Genomic DNA, 18837 nt, shown 5'->3' on the forward strand with positions numbered 1-18837 from the left:
GCTAAAGGCAGGTTTGTTTCCAGGTGGTTGTCTGTCTGTCTTGCTGCAGGGCTGCCTAGATTAAAAGCTGCTTAAGCTGATTGTGAAACTGCAGCCTAAGAGTCTAGTTGTCTTAGGAGCCTAAGACATTAAGAAGAGTCTTATCATTTCTGGACAGTTTTTGATGGGACTCTGTAGGGCCACTCCGGTAAAGTTTCATCAGGAAGATGCTCAATGTTTGGTGTCTGTCAGCTGTAGCAAAACCAGCTTTCCCAGGATGTTTTACTGTAATAAGCCTTACAAAGCAGGTTTCCAGGTGTTTTTGAAAGAAGCACAGAATTACCTGTGGTTTTTTCCTCGATAGAGGAGGACTTTGTTCTGTTTTGCTGCTTTGAGTTGGTAGGTGATGGCTCATTCATCTATTTTCTTTATCCCCTTGAGATGTGGTTGTGGCAGTACCTAGAGGCTGAAATCAGGATTAGGACCCAATTCGCAGTGGTCCCGTAGACTGATGTGTAAAATACAGCAGTGCTTATAAGGCTACTTGAACCCACATGCTGTTTGGATGAGACCTGCTTCCAGACAGACTGGCCGTGGCGTGGCCCCAAATTCAGCGGTGGTAAGTCATCCTTGTGCTGTTGTGTATGTGGGCTATGTGAGGTGGTTCAGCTAGCTGTCCTGCTGATATCAGAAGCGAACAGTCTCCTTCCTCCTCATCCTCTTCCTCCCTTGGAGGGCTCCGCTGCTCTCATCCCTCTCAGCCATTCCCGCATTTACCGAGCAAATGCTGAGGTTCTGCTTCAGTGCTGGGAGGCAGCTCGAGGGACAATGGAGAGAGGAGGGGAGGATTAGGGTTTTTCTTAATGAGTTTTTATGGCCATGTTTGGGCTGTTTAATCAGAGGAGTCTTGAAATTCATTACAGGCATGTTTTCCAAAGCTCCGCTGCACGTGTGTTTAGGTAAAATAAACAGTGTGCTAAATAAGCTGTGCCATCACTCTGGGCACTAATAAGCCTCCTGACTGATACCGGAAGCATACAAATAAATAGTGCCTTTGACTGTTTCATTGATAGACTGCAGGGCCTTTGACCAAACAATTACATCTCAGAATGCACTTTTCCAGGAGCTCAAACATGAAGTGATGTATTTAAAAACAAAACAAAACCAAAACAAACCACCAAAACCAAACAACCTGTAGGGTGTCCCAGAAGCTGATGATTGACTTCAGCTTTTATTAATTCATCTGCAGTGCATTTGCTGGAGCTTTTAGGGTTTAATTGAGGTTAAGAGGTTGGAATCTGTGGTAAACAAAAGAATGGCATATGGGCAGTCTGAAATTGTGCGTGTTTAAGAGCATTCCTTCTGGCCAGTTGTTTTCATTGGGCAGTTACTCTTGGCTCACAACTTTTCTTTGTTTTTTTTTTTTTTTTTCAAATAGGTGTAAACATGCAGTGCTAGCAAGTTAATGATTCGTTATGTTTTATCACATCCTAACATACCTCTAAAGAAGAGAAGGCTGAGCTGGGCTTGTGTTTGACCTCCCCCTTCAGATTAAGGACGTTTCTTCTTTAACCTCTTACCTGCTGTGGTGGGATTGACAAACTCATTTGTTTTAAAGCATAAAATGAAAAACACCTTCTCCCTGTCCTTTCTCACTTCCTTGTTCCTGGGGTCCACAGTTGTTCTCTCAAAAATTCAAATGGACAAAGCAGGTGTGAGACCAGAGGAAAAGCTCTCCAGAAGCTTTGTTTTATAGAGGGTCTGGGGAAGTGGGATTCAGTTTCTTCATTTATCCACAGAAAACTGTGTACACGTGTTTTTACGGTCGCTTCTTTGTCCTATTTTCATTCAGTTCTGTTACGAGCCGTGTGGACGTCTTTGTTGGACGTGATCTCCCGTTGCGAGTGGGAGTGTACCAGCCAGTGCAGCGGTTTGACAATTAAGACAAACCTCCTTATGTTGGAAAGCCTGAGCTCATAGTTCGAGGTCTTTGTGCTGTTGGTAAAGTTTATGGAGCATATGACATCAGCAGGCAATAATAATGGTGACCTGTTGCCCTCGAGTCATTCTGTAGACATCTGTAACTTATATACAGCTGTTAGTAGTGTGTAGCCTGGAGCCTAAGAGAGCTCATCAGTATAATTATATTGATGAGAGAGGATAAATCAGATATTTTTTCTCTTAATATTTCATTTAATAGAAGTTTTCACCTGTCCCAGGGAGTCAAATGTGTCTTTCCTGCTTGCTTATAATTTAGAGCAATCTCCTTTTTAAAACTCCTGGTTCTTGTTTAATTAAATTCTGTTTTTGAAAAAAAAGTAATAATAGTAGCCTTTAATAACCCTTTCTTCATTAATACAATAAATGCAATTTTTGTGTATTTCTGTCTTGTAAGAGAGGCTTTACGTAAAGAACTTGTATCAAAAAATGCTTTATTAAGAAGCATTGTATATGCTGGCTCAGGGAAAGAGATGCATGAACAGCTTTTGTACTTCCAAAAGGACACTTATAGATATTTTTCTTGTATTTGATTTAAAAAAAAAAAAATATGTTTGAGCACAGAATTGAAGGGAGAGGGGTAAATCTGAGTTCTTTTTTCTGTACTGTACTTTGCTTTCGCCTGACAGTTTGCTTTTCCCATCTCCTACCCAAGAGTTTGATTCCACCATATTTTGCCCTGAAACAGGACGAACAAGATTTTAAATACCAAATGCTTTTAACTTATGTAATGCATGCATGCACGTGTACATACATATATATGTAATGTTATGTGTTAGCACAAAATGACCTGCTTCCTTGCTGCTTACAATCCCTTGTCCTTGAATCCATTTTGGAGGATCAAGGTAAAGCCCTTGCATCCCTTCACAGCTTGTCTCCCGAAGGCGGGCTATGCCGCCGGCAGTGAGCAGGTGGTAGGAGAGGCAGCACTGGTGGAGCTGGTGCATTTGACTGCCCTTACTGGGGTACATGGCCGTCCCCAGGGTGCGGGGGTCTTTGCGGGCAGGCGTCAGCCAGCAGCACCTCTGTTGCTGTGCTGGTGATGGGTGTCTGGGTGTTGCTGGCTGAAGGGAGTCATTCTGGGGTGACTTCGGGGCAGCCAGAGTTTGCTGGCTTGTATCAGCTCTTGTGCAGGGATGGAACAGACCCCATAACCACTTGGTATCCTGCTGGTTCAGGTCTCTGCCGGCGTTCGTCCCTAACCTACCCTTAAAGAGCCTCTCCCCTTCCTTCCAGATTGGTCAGGTGCCATGGGATGCTTCCTTGCCCTGAAGTGTCGGAGCAGAGGGCTGTAAATAAAATGTCACAAATTGCTAAGCAAAGTGTGTCTAACCTGGCTGTAACGTGAAGATGATGTTGGCTACTGTGCTTTTGGGCGTAAATTCAATTTCTGTCTCTTATTTCTGTTATGATCGTAACTTCAGTGCTAAGATGCTCAGGCAGCTTGGGCTCAGCCCTTGGGCGGAGGCTGGCAGTGCTTGTCTTGCAAAAAGTGCACAACAGCAGCTCAGCCTTGCAAGTTTGTCTTTCTATCTCCTCCTTTGAGTTGAGGTGTAGAGGATTTGAGTTCAGCAGTTTCCCAGGGACTAGGAGCAGAGCAGCTCAGAAGTCTGCTGCGCTGACACGTGCCTGCTGACAGCTCATTGAAACCTCCGCTTTGGGCAGGAGCAAGGTGCCTGGTTGAAGGACAGGGCGCGCTCCCCTCTCTCGTGGGCATTTTCAGGAAGCAGTCCTTGGTGTCATCTGCCTTATCGCTTATGTGTGTCTCGAAACCTTGAGTCTGGTTTGTTATTCTAAGGAGACCTGATTGCTTTATGGCACTCTCCTGGGACTCACGAGCTATTTAAAGGTCAACTCTGCCTGGTTTGTGCTGTGATGCTGGTGGAAATGTTGACGGTGGTGCCATAAAATGGATGAGTTTGGTTTTTTTTAAACAGCGAGGTGGAAATCATCCCATCAAACATGTGCCACGGGCTGCTCCCAGCACCGTCAGGAGCGTGGCACTGATGCTCTCACCTTCTCGGCAGGTGCGTGGGATGAAGGGAGCCTGACGCCTGCCCAGAGAAGAGACCCTGGCCCCCACGGAGCTGCCCACCATGAGCAGGGTGCTGCTGGCCAGCAGGATGCAGCCGGAGAGCCGGAGCGTCTGCGTCTTCCTGCCCACCCGGGAGCAGCTCAGCCTAGCCGTCGGGGTGAGTGGCCAGGAGGTTGCGGCACTGCGGCTGCGGTTCAGTTTTGTTAGCTCCTGTTGTTCTCCCAAAAGCCTGGTGCCGGTCTCCTGACCAAAAGGGTATTAGCCAGCTTAGGGTAATTGGTGCTCCATTTTCCAACTGGGCAGCTTCAACTCATTTGCAGAGTTCCTTAAAAGTCCTGGTTGTGGTTTTGCATGGGGGGTCCCCTCTGCTCTTTTTCTGTTGTTATTCCTTTTTTTATTCTTTCTCAGTGTTTTTGCCACTAATAATAATCCATCAATTTTTTATAAAATCGAACCTGAAATGCCTTGATGACTTAGCAAGCATGCCCAACACATGACCATTTCTCTGGCATTTCAGCTGTTTCTCATTTTGATAGTCTACACATCTCTTCAAAGACTCTAAGGCAGAGTAAACAACCACTGAGGGTTTTTCTCCCTCCTTTGAGTACTTGTACACACAAAAAACAGAGGTAAGTCACTTCATTTCTTTGATCACCGCTTCAAATGCCTAAGTGTGTGTACACAAGTGACAGCAGCGCGGCACAGTGTCCACCACGGCGCAGTGCTGCTTTGTGCAACGCTGGCTGCTCCTTGAACTTCTGAGAAACTGAGCTGACAGAGGCACTTCAGGTTCAGATGACAAGCTAGCCTCAAAGATAAGTGCTCTCTTGTGAGCATATGTGTGCCCTCATGTGTGGGCTGGGGAGGTTTTTCTTTGTTTTGGGTGGGGTTTTTCCCCCCTCTGGGATGGGGAGGGGGAGAAAACAGTTGAGGTGAACTGTTATTTTTAAGCACTTGCTTGAAACGGTGGCCTTTGAAACTACGCATGCTAATCTTCAAAATCCATGTAGGAATTTTCCTGCCTGCTTAAGTGTGGCATCGATAACTGAAACAGCCGCAAGGCTGGATGAAACAACGCTTTAACAGTAAAATCTGGGGTGCTCTGCTTCTAGGTTACTGGTTCAGTCCCAGCCCATCTACCACCCCAGAAGGCTTTTGCAATCTGCTAGCTTTTGTACAAGCCACAAAATGATGATGATTTAATTAAGCTCTTGGAGGCAGGTGCGCGGGCCTGGGTAATGGTCTGTTGCGGCTGACCCTAAATCTCACCTCCTTATAGCTTTTATCAGGGAGGCTAAAGATTAGAGATAGCAGAGCCCGCCCTGCTGTGGGGAAGGTGTGGATGGGGGTGCAGGAGGGCTGATGCCATCACTGCTCCTTGCTGTACCCATGCCTGAGCTGGGTACACGGTTGTTCCTCCACCACTGGGTCGTGCTCCACCGCATGAAGTTTAGGCAGCACTTAGACTATATGGTAAATCCTGGATACCTGCAGTTTATCGTAAAATCATAGGATCATTCAGGTTGGAAAAGACTCTTGAGATCAAGTTCAACCACAAACCTAACACTGCCAAGTCCACCACTAAACCATGTCCCTAAGTGCCACATCCACATGTCTTTTAAATACCTCCAGGGTATTTAATAAGCATAAGAGATGGTCTTTTGCATTGAGCTCTGGCAGGGATGGAGGGAAGTTGCCATGTCCCCCCCACCATTCCTGCCTGCTGCCCCTCAAAAGAGTCAGGGCACCTTGAGCATCGCCACCTTGTCCTGTGGAGGGGTCCCTGCCACAGCACCCCTCAGTAGCCCTTTTAAAGACATTTTTCCTTCCTTGCTTCTGCTGCCCCTTGCTTTGTCAGCTGGGAAGTTGGGAAAATACGTACATGGAGATGCCTGCATGTGAAAGGGAATAGCTGCCTGGGCCAAAACATGAGACCTCAATGCACAGTTGTGTCCTAATTGCATAGAGAGTGAAACATGACCTGATACAGCTGGGCAAATCACCAAAACCAGTTTTTCATTTCACGTCTTTACCACAACACCCCTTCAAAACAACAACAAAAATTAAAATTTTGCAGCTGGAGAGATCTCTCTTTTTAAAGGAACATCAAGGCAATTTTCTAGTGATGTTGGTAGAACCCAAATTTAATTAGCACAACCACAGATGATACTTTGTGCATTTATTAGAATAATAATGCCACTACTTAAGATTTCCAAAGTCCTTTAACCTTTTCAGTGTGGAATGCAAATACTAAGCAAGCTCGCAGCTCGGTGAGGTAGGTAGGCATGGTTATCCTTCCAACAGAATAAATTATAGATCCTTCCTGTGATAAGCACAGTGTTTATGCAGGTAATTCCTTCTCCCCCCTCCCATATAAATTCCACCCTTTCAGATAAGAGTTTACTTATATGTGTTTTATGTGGTAACATGTAGATTGAAGCCCGCTCTTTAAAATGCCCTTCTCTCTTATGCCCTTCACACATAGTGCTGTTGAAGAGAGAGGAGCAGGAGCTGTTTTAAAGTGTCTTCCCCCATAATTGGGTATCTCTTAATTAACTTTGGTGTCCACCTTTCTGGATGTATAGATGAATTTGAGGGCATGGTGAGGAGGAAAACTGTATTCCCAGGACCAACTGTGAACATGAGGAGAAGTAGAGCAGTGAGGAGAACTAGTGTGTGCTGCAGCTCACCAGCAAGGACGACGAGGCAAAGTGGGAGGTTTCTGCTGGGGACAACGGACATCAGAGCACAGAACAAAGCAGTCTGCCTTGCTCAAGGCAGCCCCGGTGGGGAGATGGAGTATGAGCACCAGGGAGCTTAAGCAGGCTGTGAGTGAGAATGCTGCAATTAAAAATTGTATCAGTTGCACCAAAGATCTTGGAGTAGTATCGAGTTTGTTCAGTTTTGTTTATCTGCCAGCACTGTGGCTTATCTCCCTGATAGTTTTGAACCTGTTGATCAGTATCACCTAGTTTTATGACTAGGTTTCTGAAAATTTTCTGGGGTGGTAGCAGCTGAATAAAGGAGAGAGACCTATGCTAGCGAAGGTCTGGCTGCCAACGAGGGGAGCAGAGCAGGCAGCCACCCTACCTGTGTTTGGGTAGTTCAGAAGCAGCCACAGCAGATGTTGCTGCTTGCCTAGCTGCTGGAGAAAGGGTAGAAGCATGAGCAGAAATTTTTGGAGGGGAGGAAGTCTGATGAGGTCCTGTGTGACGAATGGCAAGCGTAGGTCTGAAGCCTTTCAGTTGTTCTGTGAGCAGGAGAGCTGGTATTTTAAAGCATATGGACCAAGAAAAATAGATATAGGCAACCAATACATGTGAATATTTGCACACAAAATGACCCTGGAGTAGCAGTTACCTTCTGTAAACTTGCACTCAAGTTCACTTTGGACTAGATTTCATGTGTAAAGAAGCCCTGAGTCTGACATGGGGCAAAGCTGAATATCAGGGGAAGGAATGATTCATGGCGTGTCTGGGATGGAGCTTGGCACAAGAACCATACACAAAGGGGGAAAAGGCCAAAGAGAAGCACACAGATGGAAAATGCAAAGGGAAATGTTGGTTGGTTTGAGCAGAGGGAAAGGCAGGAGGAGGGAACAGCGATTGCAAGTATAATCGGTATTGCATAGCCTTGAAGGCTGGGAGTAAAACTTGATGCAGAAGAGAAGTGCCAAAAGGAGAATGGACAAGGTGGTAGCTCACATACCTGCTATGCAAGAAATCTGATTAAATCATTGCTTTAGAGCTGAATGTCACAAAACATTGAAATGCTCCGTTCCCTAGAACGAAGTATCTTAAAGCAGGTTTTTCTTCCCTTAGGTATGAAAGCATGACACTTAGAAAATTAATCTAATTGTATAGCTTTTACATAGAGTCCTGTGCTGCCAGTGGTTATGTGCATACAAGAGTCATTCTGGCTCGGGGTAGGTCACCTCTTCCTTAGTGAGGCCTTCCCAGGTAGGAGAACATGCTCAGAGCTTGCTTCCTTGAGAAAGGAGGCAGATCCGTGCCCAACTTTCCCGTTCAACTGCGTGTTCTTGGCGGCTGAGCAAATACAGCATTTAGGTGTGAGACTGTAAGGCTGCAGTCTCACACAGAGACCTATAATAAGACCCAGATGTGATTTTGGGTCTTATCAGAACCGCGCACTACCTCCTCCCCTCCCAAAGCACATATATGCACATATATATGTGTGTGTTTATGTAGTGCAGGTTTCACAGAATCACTAAGGTTGGAAAAGACCTGTAAGATCATCAAGTCCAACCAAAAAAAAAGCAAAAAAAAAAAACCCACACACACACCAAAAACCAACCCACCCAACACCACACAGCACTATGCCCATCAAGCCACATCCCACAATGCCACATCCACACGCTCCTTGAATACCTCCAGGGAGGGTGACTCTACCACCTCCCTGGGCAGCCTATTCCAATGTTTCACTACTCTTTCAGTAAAGAACTTTTTCCTAATATCCAGCCTGAACCTCCCCTGGTGCAACTTGAGGCCATTTCTTCTTGTCCTGTCGCTAGTCACTTGGGAGAAGAGACCAGCACCCACGTCTCTGCAACCTCCTTTCAGGTAGTTGTAGAGAGCGATAAGGTCTCGCCTCAGCCTCCTCTTCTCCCTATAAAGTGGTAGTGAGTGGCTGGCTAGTGATGCCATGTCAAGTAGAAGAAAATGAGTGCTTAAATGACCTCCTGCTTCCCATTGTCCATGTCTAGTGACATGGTACATCCTGGGGCAGGGAGGGGAGCACAGCCAGTTTCTGGGGAGTCTGGCACGCCTGCCCTAAAAGCATTTGAAGAATTATGGTGGTGATTAGTTTGATGGTGGTGATTAGTTTGTAGGAGAGCTCAGTAGTCGACTTAGGCCCCGTCATCTTTGCTGCTGTGAAGGTAGTGCTGCAGTGTCCCCCTGTCAGGAAGGCTGCTCCTGCTGCTACTAATCTGCATCGTCCAGCAGCGGCATAATGAAATTAAGAAGTTTTGGCCCATTTCACAGCTGCAGCTGGCTGCACCCTGGGCTGAGCTGAGGCTGTCTGCGTCAGCATTGTTCTGCTTGCCCCATATGCTCTTGCTCAGAACTCCTTCCCCCATGCCTCTGAGGGTTGGGGGTTTTTGTTTGTGCCTGTAGTTTTCTGTCTGTTCTTCTGGGGTGGTGCAATGGGGCCAGGGAAAATGAGGCTATAGGTGGGGGGACATTTAGTGCGGGAATTTTCCAATCGTAGTACACATGCAGGTCTGCACATGCAGGTAACCAGAATCACACTCTTGCTGGGGGAGCCTGTGCTCCGAGCAGCCCTGCTAGAAAAGTGCATTCGGTAGCTGTGCCACAGTGCCACTGCTGTCTTGCCCTGTGCCATGCTTGCAAATACTACCCAGCCTCTGGTCCCCTGCAGGAGCATATGCTGGCAGCTCTGCTTTCCCAGTGCTTCCTTAGTGCATGCACAGTGTTATGGGAGGCAAGGGTACTGGAATGTCTCAGTGTGGCATGGAAATGGGCAAGAGCTTATAGGCCATTGGTGACAGCTTCAGAAGAGGACGTTAATTGCTGTGTGACCAGAAGTCAGCAGGGGAGAGAACAAGCTCTTCTGTGTGGGGTACAGAGCAACCTCATCTCTAACCCACGAGCTATTTCTGCTCAAATCATACAGTCTTAGGTTTGTTTGTGTACTTTTGTTTTCGGTTCTCCTGAATGGAAGTTTTCGTTTTTGTTTTTTCTCTTAACCTCTCAAAAAATATAAATATCTGCAAGAGAGTAGTGTTTTCATTTCTGTAATTACAAACACACTTTTTGTAAAGCACCTATAAATAGCCTGGTCAGTACCGCTCAAAACTAGGGCTCCAACAGCACTCCAAATTCTTATACATAGATGCCAATAGATAGGAAGCTTGAAATTCATGTCTTGCTGAGCTGAGCCAGTTTGCATTGTGAAGGAAGGAGAAAGACACGTTGATTATTATTCTGTGATAATAGCAATAATACTGAAAACAATGCCTGTTCTGTGGATTGTGGGTTTTTTTCGCACTATGGTACCCAAAAACGTATTGGCCAATGTACAGAAGGAGAATTGCTCCATCCAGGTGTGTGAGCCATCTGTAATGTTGGATTGGTTGTTTTTTTCAGGTCAAAGCCACTGGACAGGAGCTCTTTCAGCAAGTTTGTGATTTAGTGAAGATTAAAGAGCCTCACTTCTTTGGCCTCAGCATTGTTAAAAGTAAGCAAACTCAATGCATGGAGCAAATGACTTGGCAAAGGTCCACAGACCCGCTTGTGTATTTACAGTGTGTGCATATATACACAGCAGCCGTGCCTGCGGGGAATTTGATTGTAATAAGGTCACAAAGTATGTAGATTATGCACAGGCTTCTTGGAGCTCTTTTGATCTTTGGTATGTGGGCAGACAAATTGGGAGAAGGGGGGGGCTTTTGTTCTCCTCCTTTGTTCTTACTTTCCACCTCTTTGTGGGGTTTTCTTACTCTCCTGTAGCCGACTTGCTAGCCAACATATTTGTCACTAAATTCAAAACTGTCAGTAGTTGAACAGAAGGTGAATTTTAAAAGGACTTTGGGGCTGAAAGTGATACTTATCTTCTGAAGTCACACACAAAGAATGTGGCACCAGGGGGAGGAAACTAAAATGATTTGAGGGGACTGAATGCATGTGTGGGGGACACTGGATTTTGAAATATCGCATGGGAAATACAAAACTTCTTAGTCTGTTGGTTGAAGTCCAGTCTGCTTGGTCCTACAGCTTAGTATTGACTGGGGAACATTGTAAGATGGTGCCTTAAAGGAGCGAGCTGATATATTACATTTCTAGGGTGGTGTGTGCATTGGCACCCCCCTCACAACTCTTAGTAATTAGAAATGCATCTGTTGTCCTCCTTGTCCTGCCTCCCCACATTTCCAAAAGCGTGGAAAGAACTTTTCTTCCCTCCGAAATTTTTCTCGTGTGTTGTTATTTACTACTGCAACTCTAGATAATGTTTCATTGAAACGAGAATAGTCTTTTATGAGTCCTTCTAAATAAGGTTTGTCTCCTTATGAGTATGTAGGATAAAATAGTTTCTTTTAAGTTTGCTTGTCTCATTTCCTTTCTGCTCTCGTTCTCTAAGAACTTTTGCTTTTTTTGAGCACAGCACTCAAACTAAGACCGGTGTAAGCTGTTTATTGCTGGAAGGTTTGTAGAGTCTCCAAGAGATTCCATCAATGTAACTAAAATGGTAGCTAACAAATATATCTGTGCGTTTAAACCGACACAGGTGTTTTTTATGTGAGGAAGTCCTGAATGCTCTTAACTTTTTTTCACAAATCAACTGTGTTCCTGTGAGTCCCCCCCTCTGCCACCTTTTTATAACACCAGTTTTTGCCTCTTACACTTGCAGGACATCTTGGGTGAAATTGGGGCTCCTGTCCTCCCCTGTAAGACAGGGCAATTTTATTCCCATTTTCTTTGAATTAGGTGCTCTTCTTCTGTTTTCCTCGTGCTTCTTTCACTTTTTTTCCCTTCATATCTATCTTGTTTCATATTTTCTGCACTCTGCTTTTTCCTTCCCACCTTTTGTGTGGAGCAGTTTCCTTCACCCTGTCAAGCACAGGGGCTCTGGCCCCAAAATATCCTATTGTGGCAGATGCCTTTCAGCCTGTTTGAAATGCAATATAACTACCCCAATCCAAACAGCATAATAAAGCTGTGCTGAGTAGACCTGAGTAGACCTCAAAGTATATTGCCCATACCTTTAAACATAAACAATCTTCTCGCTTCACAAAAGTGTTCTTCCTTTTTAGAGCAGCTAATTCTTTGCCAAGCTCTTAGAAAAATTTCAAGGAAAAACGTTGCAGGAGCCCAGTAGCCTGAACTAACCTCTCCTTTTTGATTTTGTTTTCCTGACTATTCCTTACTCTTCTGTGCTCTAGCTCAGTTTGTAAAGCTGCTTAACTGAAGACTCCTCGTGCTCACCCTGGCTTTTCCTGACAGCCATCTTCCTCTGCTACCCAGGCAAAATCCTGCCAGGATTTTGGATGAGGAGGAGATTTATTTTTCTTTTTGCCTCTGTTTTTAAGAAACTGTTGGGGCCGAACAACAGAAAAGTGTCAGCAGTGAGTTTCTCAGCCTGAATGGCCGTAGCTACGAGTAAGGCTGCAACTCACTCTCCAGAGAGGGAGCAAACCTGGTCTGTTTGTTATTGCTTCCTCTGGTCCCTACCTTTAGTCTGTGAAAGTCCAGTAAGCTGCTGACTGGAGTCTTGCGGGTGGGCTTTAGGGTTTTCTTTATTTTGTTTTTAAAGTAGCTCCATGTTTGTGGCTGTAGAGCTGTAGCAAAGGAAGGCTTTTGTTTTCTGTTCCCCAACTTGATTTTTCCCCCAGCTTGTTTTGGCCAACAGACTGATCACCCTTGCTGCCAGTGGTGAGGTCTTGCTTATATTGCAAATGTAGCACTCTCCAGTTCTGGCATTTGGAAGTAGCCTTTAAGGCATTGCCTGCTTTTCAGGGATTTTTGGTTTCATGGCAAGCTCTCATCTCAAGAAAGGGAAGCAGTCCAGTCGGGTTGTGGGGGGGCCTGGGTAACTTTTGCATTGCTCAGGGTTGTCTTCTGGGTACTTAAGTCAATTGCTTTGGCTGGGCAGCAAGACAGAATCACTGAGGTTGGAAAAGACCTGTAAGATCATCAAGTCCAACCATCAACTAGCACCACCATGCCCATTAAACCGTGTTCCACAATGCCTCGTCCACATGTTCCTTGAACACCTCCAGTGATGGTGACTCCACCACTTCCCTGGGCAGCCTGTTCCAGTGTCTCACCACTCTCTCAGTAAAGAATTTTTTCCTAATATCCAGTCTGAACCTCCCCTGCCGCAACTTGAGGCCATTTCCTCTTGTCCTATCACTTGTCACTTGGGAGAACAGCGTATGTCCTGCAGAGGTTGCAAAGGGAAGGTGTGGGGCTGGTCTGCAAAGCAAGGGCAGGTTAGATCTCTGAAAACTGGAGAGGAAGCCTCTGCATTTCAGACCAAAGTATTCCTCTTCTGCATCATGATTTCACCTTTCTGTGCTGCAGCTCTAAGATGTCACTTTTTAAGAAACAACTGCCCTGTTTTAACAAGGGTATGTTTCACGATTTCTTAATGTGTATTTTTGGCGGTCTGATGCTGCCACATGCAAAACAAGGTATTCTAATCCACCTGCATCCATTACCTTGCTGCTAATTTGTCAACAAAACCCTGACTGTCAACAGTGGCAAAAGAAAATTAAAGGATTTCTACAGAACTGCAACCAATCACACTGGGTGGATTATCTGGATTAGGAGCCCATTTGACCTGCAGATGTTGTACAGATACACTAATGCTCAGTTTGTCTCATAGTAAGTATGTGTGTGAGGGGGAGAGGTTGGGGTCCTTAATCATAAACAGAAGTTTAACCCCTAAGTGTGGCAAAAATGAAAACAGCACCACAAAGCACCATGCAAACTGCAAATCATGAATGCTGTGAAATCTAGGCTGTAGGTCTTGGATCGTGTCTTTCAGCATTTATTGCCTAAATTTGTTGCCTTTGCTTCTGACTGTTACAGATGCTGAGGGCAAGCTTCAGGATTTAAGGTAACAGTAATGGTGGCAGGACAGAATTCTTCACCCCTCTGCTCTTGAGCTTTTTTTTATTCTCAGAATGAAGACCACTTCAACCAACTGTATTTGGGGGGGAAAAACGCTTGCGTCTATAAGAAGTTGATCCCTTCAAAAATTGAGTTCAGGAGTGTATATTAATGGGAGGCCACACTGGCACAAAGCTTGGGACATGTTGCTCTTCTAGTTTTGTCACAGTTCATCAAGCAGGCTATACTTTGTATGCTGCTGAAGTGCATTTTTTTTTTCTTGTGGTTTGCCCAGTGAAAGACTCTGCAACCCTGCCAGGTTCAAGCTGGCTCCATAGGCTTCAGCAGCTGGGTCTTATATTGCAGCTCCTCCTGCAGGGTCAACCTTATCTATTGCCCTGCGGGAGGTTTCCCTCTCATTATCAGAAAGTGTATGCAGCAACACAATTCAGTCTTCTAAAACAAAACTGATTGTCAGCAGACAAAGAACAGCTAGGCCTCCTTTGTTGTTATAACTCAGATCCCTTCCATCCTGAATCTTGGGCTTCTCCTTTCTAGGAGCAAACCATGCTTGACCCAAGCAGATGGAAGCCTTCAACTGGGAAGGAGCAAGCCTGCAGCTCCTACACCCTGCCGCTGTCTCTCAGTGTCCTTTTATTAGTTTGTCAGTCTGGCTTTCTAACAAAACCGCATCCCTTTGCTTCAGCTCCCCTGCCTCAAGGATCATCTTGCAGTTATTACAGTTGTGGCTGTTCACCTTGCCAGACCCATGCCTCCCAGCACATGCTTAGCAAGGAGCTTGGTGGTTAACTCTGCCAAGATCACTTTGTCTCCAGTTAACTCTTCTACATCTGTATCCTCCAGTACTGAAGTTCATGAATGGAATATGCTACCAGGTTATCTTTATATTATGTGGGTATCTATTATAACAACGTGTCTCTTAAGAAGACAAATGACAACAGAAGTTCTCCAAAATACCCTCTGATTTCTACACCCCAGTCCTTCCCCACTGTCCCTGCTTCTGCCTCTCCTCCCTTAAATCTGCTTGGATAGCTGCATCTTCCTTATGAATTTTTTCTGCATTCTAACCTAAGATACAGCTCTATTACAATGACTTTGATACCTCAGATGAGTTAAATGCAATGTAAGAAAAACATATGCAGAAATGTGCCACCTAGAGGGAATTGCAGGGGTTCAGGTGTTCAAAAAGTATATAATACTCTTTGGAAGTATTTGCATAGTGTCTTCCTAGGAAGGCATTTTTTGCCCGTACCTGCTGTCAGTTGTTTCTCCTTCAGCATCAGTACAACATCCTGCCAAGTGCTCTCCTGCCTGAGAATTGCAAGGGGTTTGTTTGCTGCTGGATGAGCAGTGCTGGAAATGGTTCTGCAGCTCTTGTGCAGAAAAATCCTGTGACACTGTCAACAGTCTGAAGATCTTTGTGTGGGCATGCCTTGTTGCTAACTGTAAGATGCCAACATAAAATTCCTGCAATACCCTATCCATTGTTAGGAATGACTGGGCCTTTATCTCGTTCTTCAGACCTCAGCAGTTCCTAACAGCCACACGACCTTGGCCGCCTTGATATTCTTCCATTCTTCTCTCCATATACCTTCTGTCCATCCTAGGTAAAGCAATCTCAGCCAGGACCTCCCTGGCTTTACTCGCAGGCTCTGTTGTGGTTTTTCACTTCACTTGGGATACGTGTACTTTCCAGCTAAAGCTAAAAACACAGGGTTATCCTGAAGCAAGTTCTTCTAGACCCCTTAGTAAACTAATCAACCAGGTACTGAAGAGTGGACGAGGTTTCTTTCTGTTGGCTCGAAAGGTAACACCAGGAGCATTGAGAGGTTATGTAGAGGTGGTGGGAGCAGATGCCATGTGGATAGTGATGTTCCCAGGCCACCAGCACTTGGAAGCTTGGGGAGCCCCACATGCAAAAGGAGTGTGTAGCTGGCTCTTCTTCAATAAACAAAAAAAATCCATGCTGGTATTGAGGGAAGCTAAACAGGTCATGTGAGGTCTACAGCATGTGTTGTGGGGTATTTTTGAGCACTGGGGTGTTTTCTTGTTTGGGTTTTTTTAAGCTTTAGCTCTCCCCTCACCCCAGCATCCTTCTGTTCTGCTCCCAGTCTCTTTCCTGTTGCTTCTCAAGGGAAACAGTGGTGTTGCTACGAGGCTTCTTGCAGCATCTGGGAGAAGTTAAGCACTATAGCCGAGGATATTTTTCCCCCCTTCTCTTTAATGCAGAAAATGCTTGTTATGTGGAAGTTTAGCTTTGCACTAGTTCATATTTTATTTGAATCCTAATCTTCTGGACTGTCTAAAAAGTTATTAATATTAAAATGTACTTGACGCAACCAAAGGAGGTAGTGGGACGTTCCTGGCTGCCAACAGGGCCTGAGGTCTGCCTCTTGGTAGGACAGGACTTACCTCTGTGGAATTTCTTGTTGCTCCTAGCCCAAAATAGGCACAGGAGGAGAACAGATTATTGGCATTCACCTTTACTTACCTTTTCTGCAGGGAACTTACCTTTCATAAAAAATGAGATGGGGAGGGACTGGTTAATGCAAAATAATGGCTTTTAGAGTAACAATGACTCAGAACTGATTTGACCATGTATTACAGCCATAATTTTCTATTCCCGTCTTCTCTGCAGTGTAAATAATCCCTTTTGTAAATCTACATCACTCACTGAAACTGTGTCAGTTTTTTCTGACTGGAGACCTGGCCCATTATTTTTTTGCAACAATGCGTATCCTATATATTCTTAAATATGTAAGTGCACTAAGTTAATTTTGCAGAGTAGAAATGCTTGAACGTTTGCATTTCTGGTGACTGCTTAATTTGAAGTGAGGTTTTCCTCTCTACAATTACCTGAAAGGGGGTTGCAGAGAGGTGGGTGTTCGTCTCTTCTCCCAGGTGACTAGTGACAGCACAAGAGGAGATGGCCTCAAGTTGCAGCAGGGGAGGTTTAGGCTGGATATTAGGAAAAATTTCTTTACGGAGAGAGTGGTGAAGCATTGGAACAGGCTGCCCAGGGAGGTGGTGGAGTCACCCTCACTGGAGGTGTTCAAGGAACGTGTGGACGAGGCATTGTGGGACATAGTTTAGTGGGCATGGTGGTGTTGGGTTGATGGTTAGACTTGATGATCTTACAGGCCTTTTCCAACCTTAATGATTCTGTGATTTTTACAGTATAAACTTTCTGTTTCATTTGAGGGTTCTTAAAAGCTGAAATTGGGAGAAATGTGTAAATTGTGTTACTGCAAACTAGCTGGCTGTCCATATGTGTTTCTTGGGATTGCAGTGCACTAGTGTGGTATGCCAGGTCTGGTATCTGTACACACATACATGAGGGAACCTTTTAAGAGAAGGTGCTACGATATACTTTTAAGCTCACTAACAGCGCTGAGGTGAGAGTCATGAACGCAGTGTCAGTAGCTGCAGGTTGACGGGTCTGTATTTGCATGCATGGTGCTTCTAAGCTAGCTTCTTAGTACCTTTCAGTTGTTGTCCATCAGCTGAGGCCAGTGAAGCAATGACGGTTTGTACCTGACGGTTTGTACCTGTCCAGCTCTGTTTGGATCCGCAGATTGGACTTGTTCTTCCATGGAAAGGCAGTCATCTGTGCATTTCTGTACTGTCCTTTACAGCACTGCTCTGAGGTGCTGCAATCTGGTGCCCTCATCTCTGTTAGAGATGCTTGTTTTCAAACTGGAGACAGTTTTAGCATCTGGCAAAAGGTCTTTAAGTTTTACCACTAACCCAGTTTAAGGAAAAAAAAAAAAACCCACAACCTACATAGGGCTGAGGAGGGCAATACCTCTCTGTTTTTGTAGATGGAGGCTTACACTGCAGGTTGACATTCCAGCAATATTAACTTCATTAAGGCAGGAATGCAGCGCTGCATTCTTGCACAGGAGGGAGGACAGGGAGGATGCTGGGCTGGGGAGGAGCAGGACCCCCAGGGAGAGCTGATACATCAGGGTGTCCTCCTCAGCCTGGCTTATTCTTGTTGTTTATGTGCACCTCTCAGTGGGCATGATAATGACCTGGAGTCCTCTGGCTTGGCATCTGGGGCCTCCCAGAGTCATCTCTCTAACCTAATTAACATGACAGAGATACACAGGGGCTGTGGGGTGTGGGTAACAAATGGCTTTACTACCGTGGAACTGCTCTGTCATCCTTTTCCCCTTTCTGTCCCAGTATCAGTGTGTGATGGGATGGCTCAGGGTATATCACCATGCTTGCTTGCTCACGGCTGAGGAATAACTCATGTATTTCCCTAAATGCCTCTGGGCACAGGATCGTTCCTGAGCGAGAAGGGAAAACTGACCCCACCGCTTGTTACAGCTGTGCAGGTTCCCTAACCTCTTTACAAGATGGCAGCTAAACACTGTGGTGCTGGCAGAACCAATACAAGCTTTCTCCAACACTGCTGTGCCATCAGGAGCAGCCCCAGTCCCACTGCGGGAGCCTGTAGCGGAGCGAGTGTCCTGTCCTGGGACTGCCGAAGCCCAGGGAGGGACTGGGTGCCGTGCTCCTGTTATCCCACTCTGGTCACTTGCTGTGCAATTGCTTCCTAAATGAGCTTTTATTTACTTTTTAAGAAAAGCTTTACAGAGAGATGCTTGTCAGATTAGCAGCTGACAAGTGACAGAGACGAGTCCAAGAGATGGACCAAACCTATCTCTCTCACTGATTAGGACTTCTATCAACCTTTTCAAGGCAGAATTATCTGATCTTAATGGACTTAGAGAAGCAAGGGTTGGGGCCAGCATAGCCCCCCAGCTGCCCTATCTTACAGGCATAAGTGAAGAGGCAGGTACAAGATGCAGTCTCTGTGATGCTAAAACCTCTTCCTCTCCTTGTCAAAATAGCAAAGCAACTTCTATATCACCTTGTGTGGTACAGCACTTAAATTCTCACCACTAAAATTTTCAGGATTTCTGTACAGCAGTTTCAACAGCGCTGTTAGATACTGTGTTGTATATGTATGTGATGTGAAACAACGTGGTAAACAAAGTGTAATTATATTAAAATTCCAGCTTCAGTCAGTACAATGCAGGAAAGACAATGGAAACAGGACTTTTCTGGAATTGTCCTCTTTATTTGTGTCCAGTGTTACTGGTATTTTACACAAGGCTTCCTGTTAGTGTGGTGTGTGGACCAATTCTGGCTAGCACCAGGTGTGGTTTCTCTCACTTGAGGTGGGAGCTAAAGGAGGTG

General features: G+C 45.3%; 1 protein-coding gene across 1 annotated transcript in view; it reads left to right on the plus strand.

Annotated features, from left to right (window-relative positions):
- Positions 1–4073: 4073 nt before the first annotated feature.
- FRMD1 (FERM domain containing 1) overlaps positions 4074–18837 on the plus strand; it is a 30988-nt gene continuing 16224 nt past the window's right edge. Inside the window, exons 1-2 of the mRNA XM_009812741.2 lie at positions 4074–4169; positions 10141–10231. Of these exons, the coding sequence (XP_009811043.2) occupies positions 4074–4169; positions 10141–10231 (187 nt within the window). The remainder of the gene's footprint in view (positions 4170–10140; positions 10232–18837) is intronic.

The sequence above is a fragment of the Gavia stellata genome, chromosome 2 (assembly GCF_030936135.1).
Source record: "Gavia stellata isolate bGavSte3 chromosome 2, bGavSte3.hap2, whole genome shotgun sequence".
Classification (NCBI taxonomy): domain Eukaryota; kingdom Metazoa; phylum Chordata; class Aves; order Gaviiformes; family Gaviidae; genus Gavia; species Gavia stellata.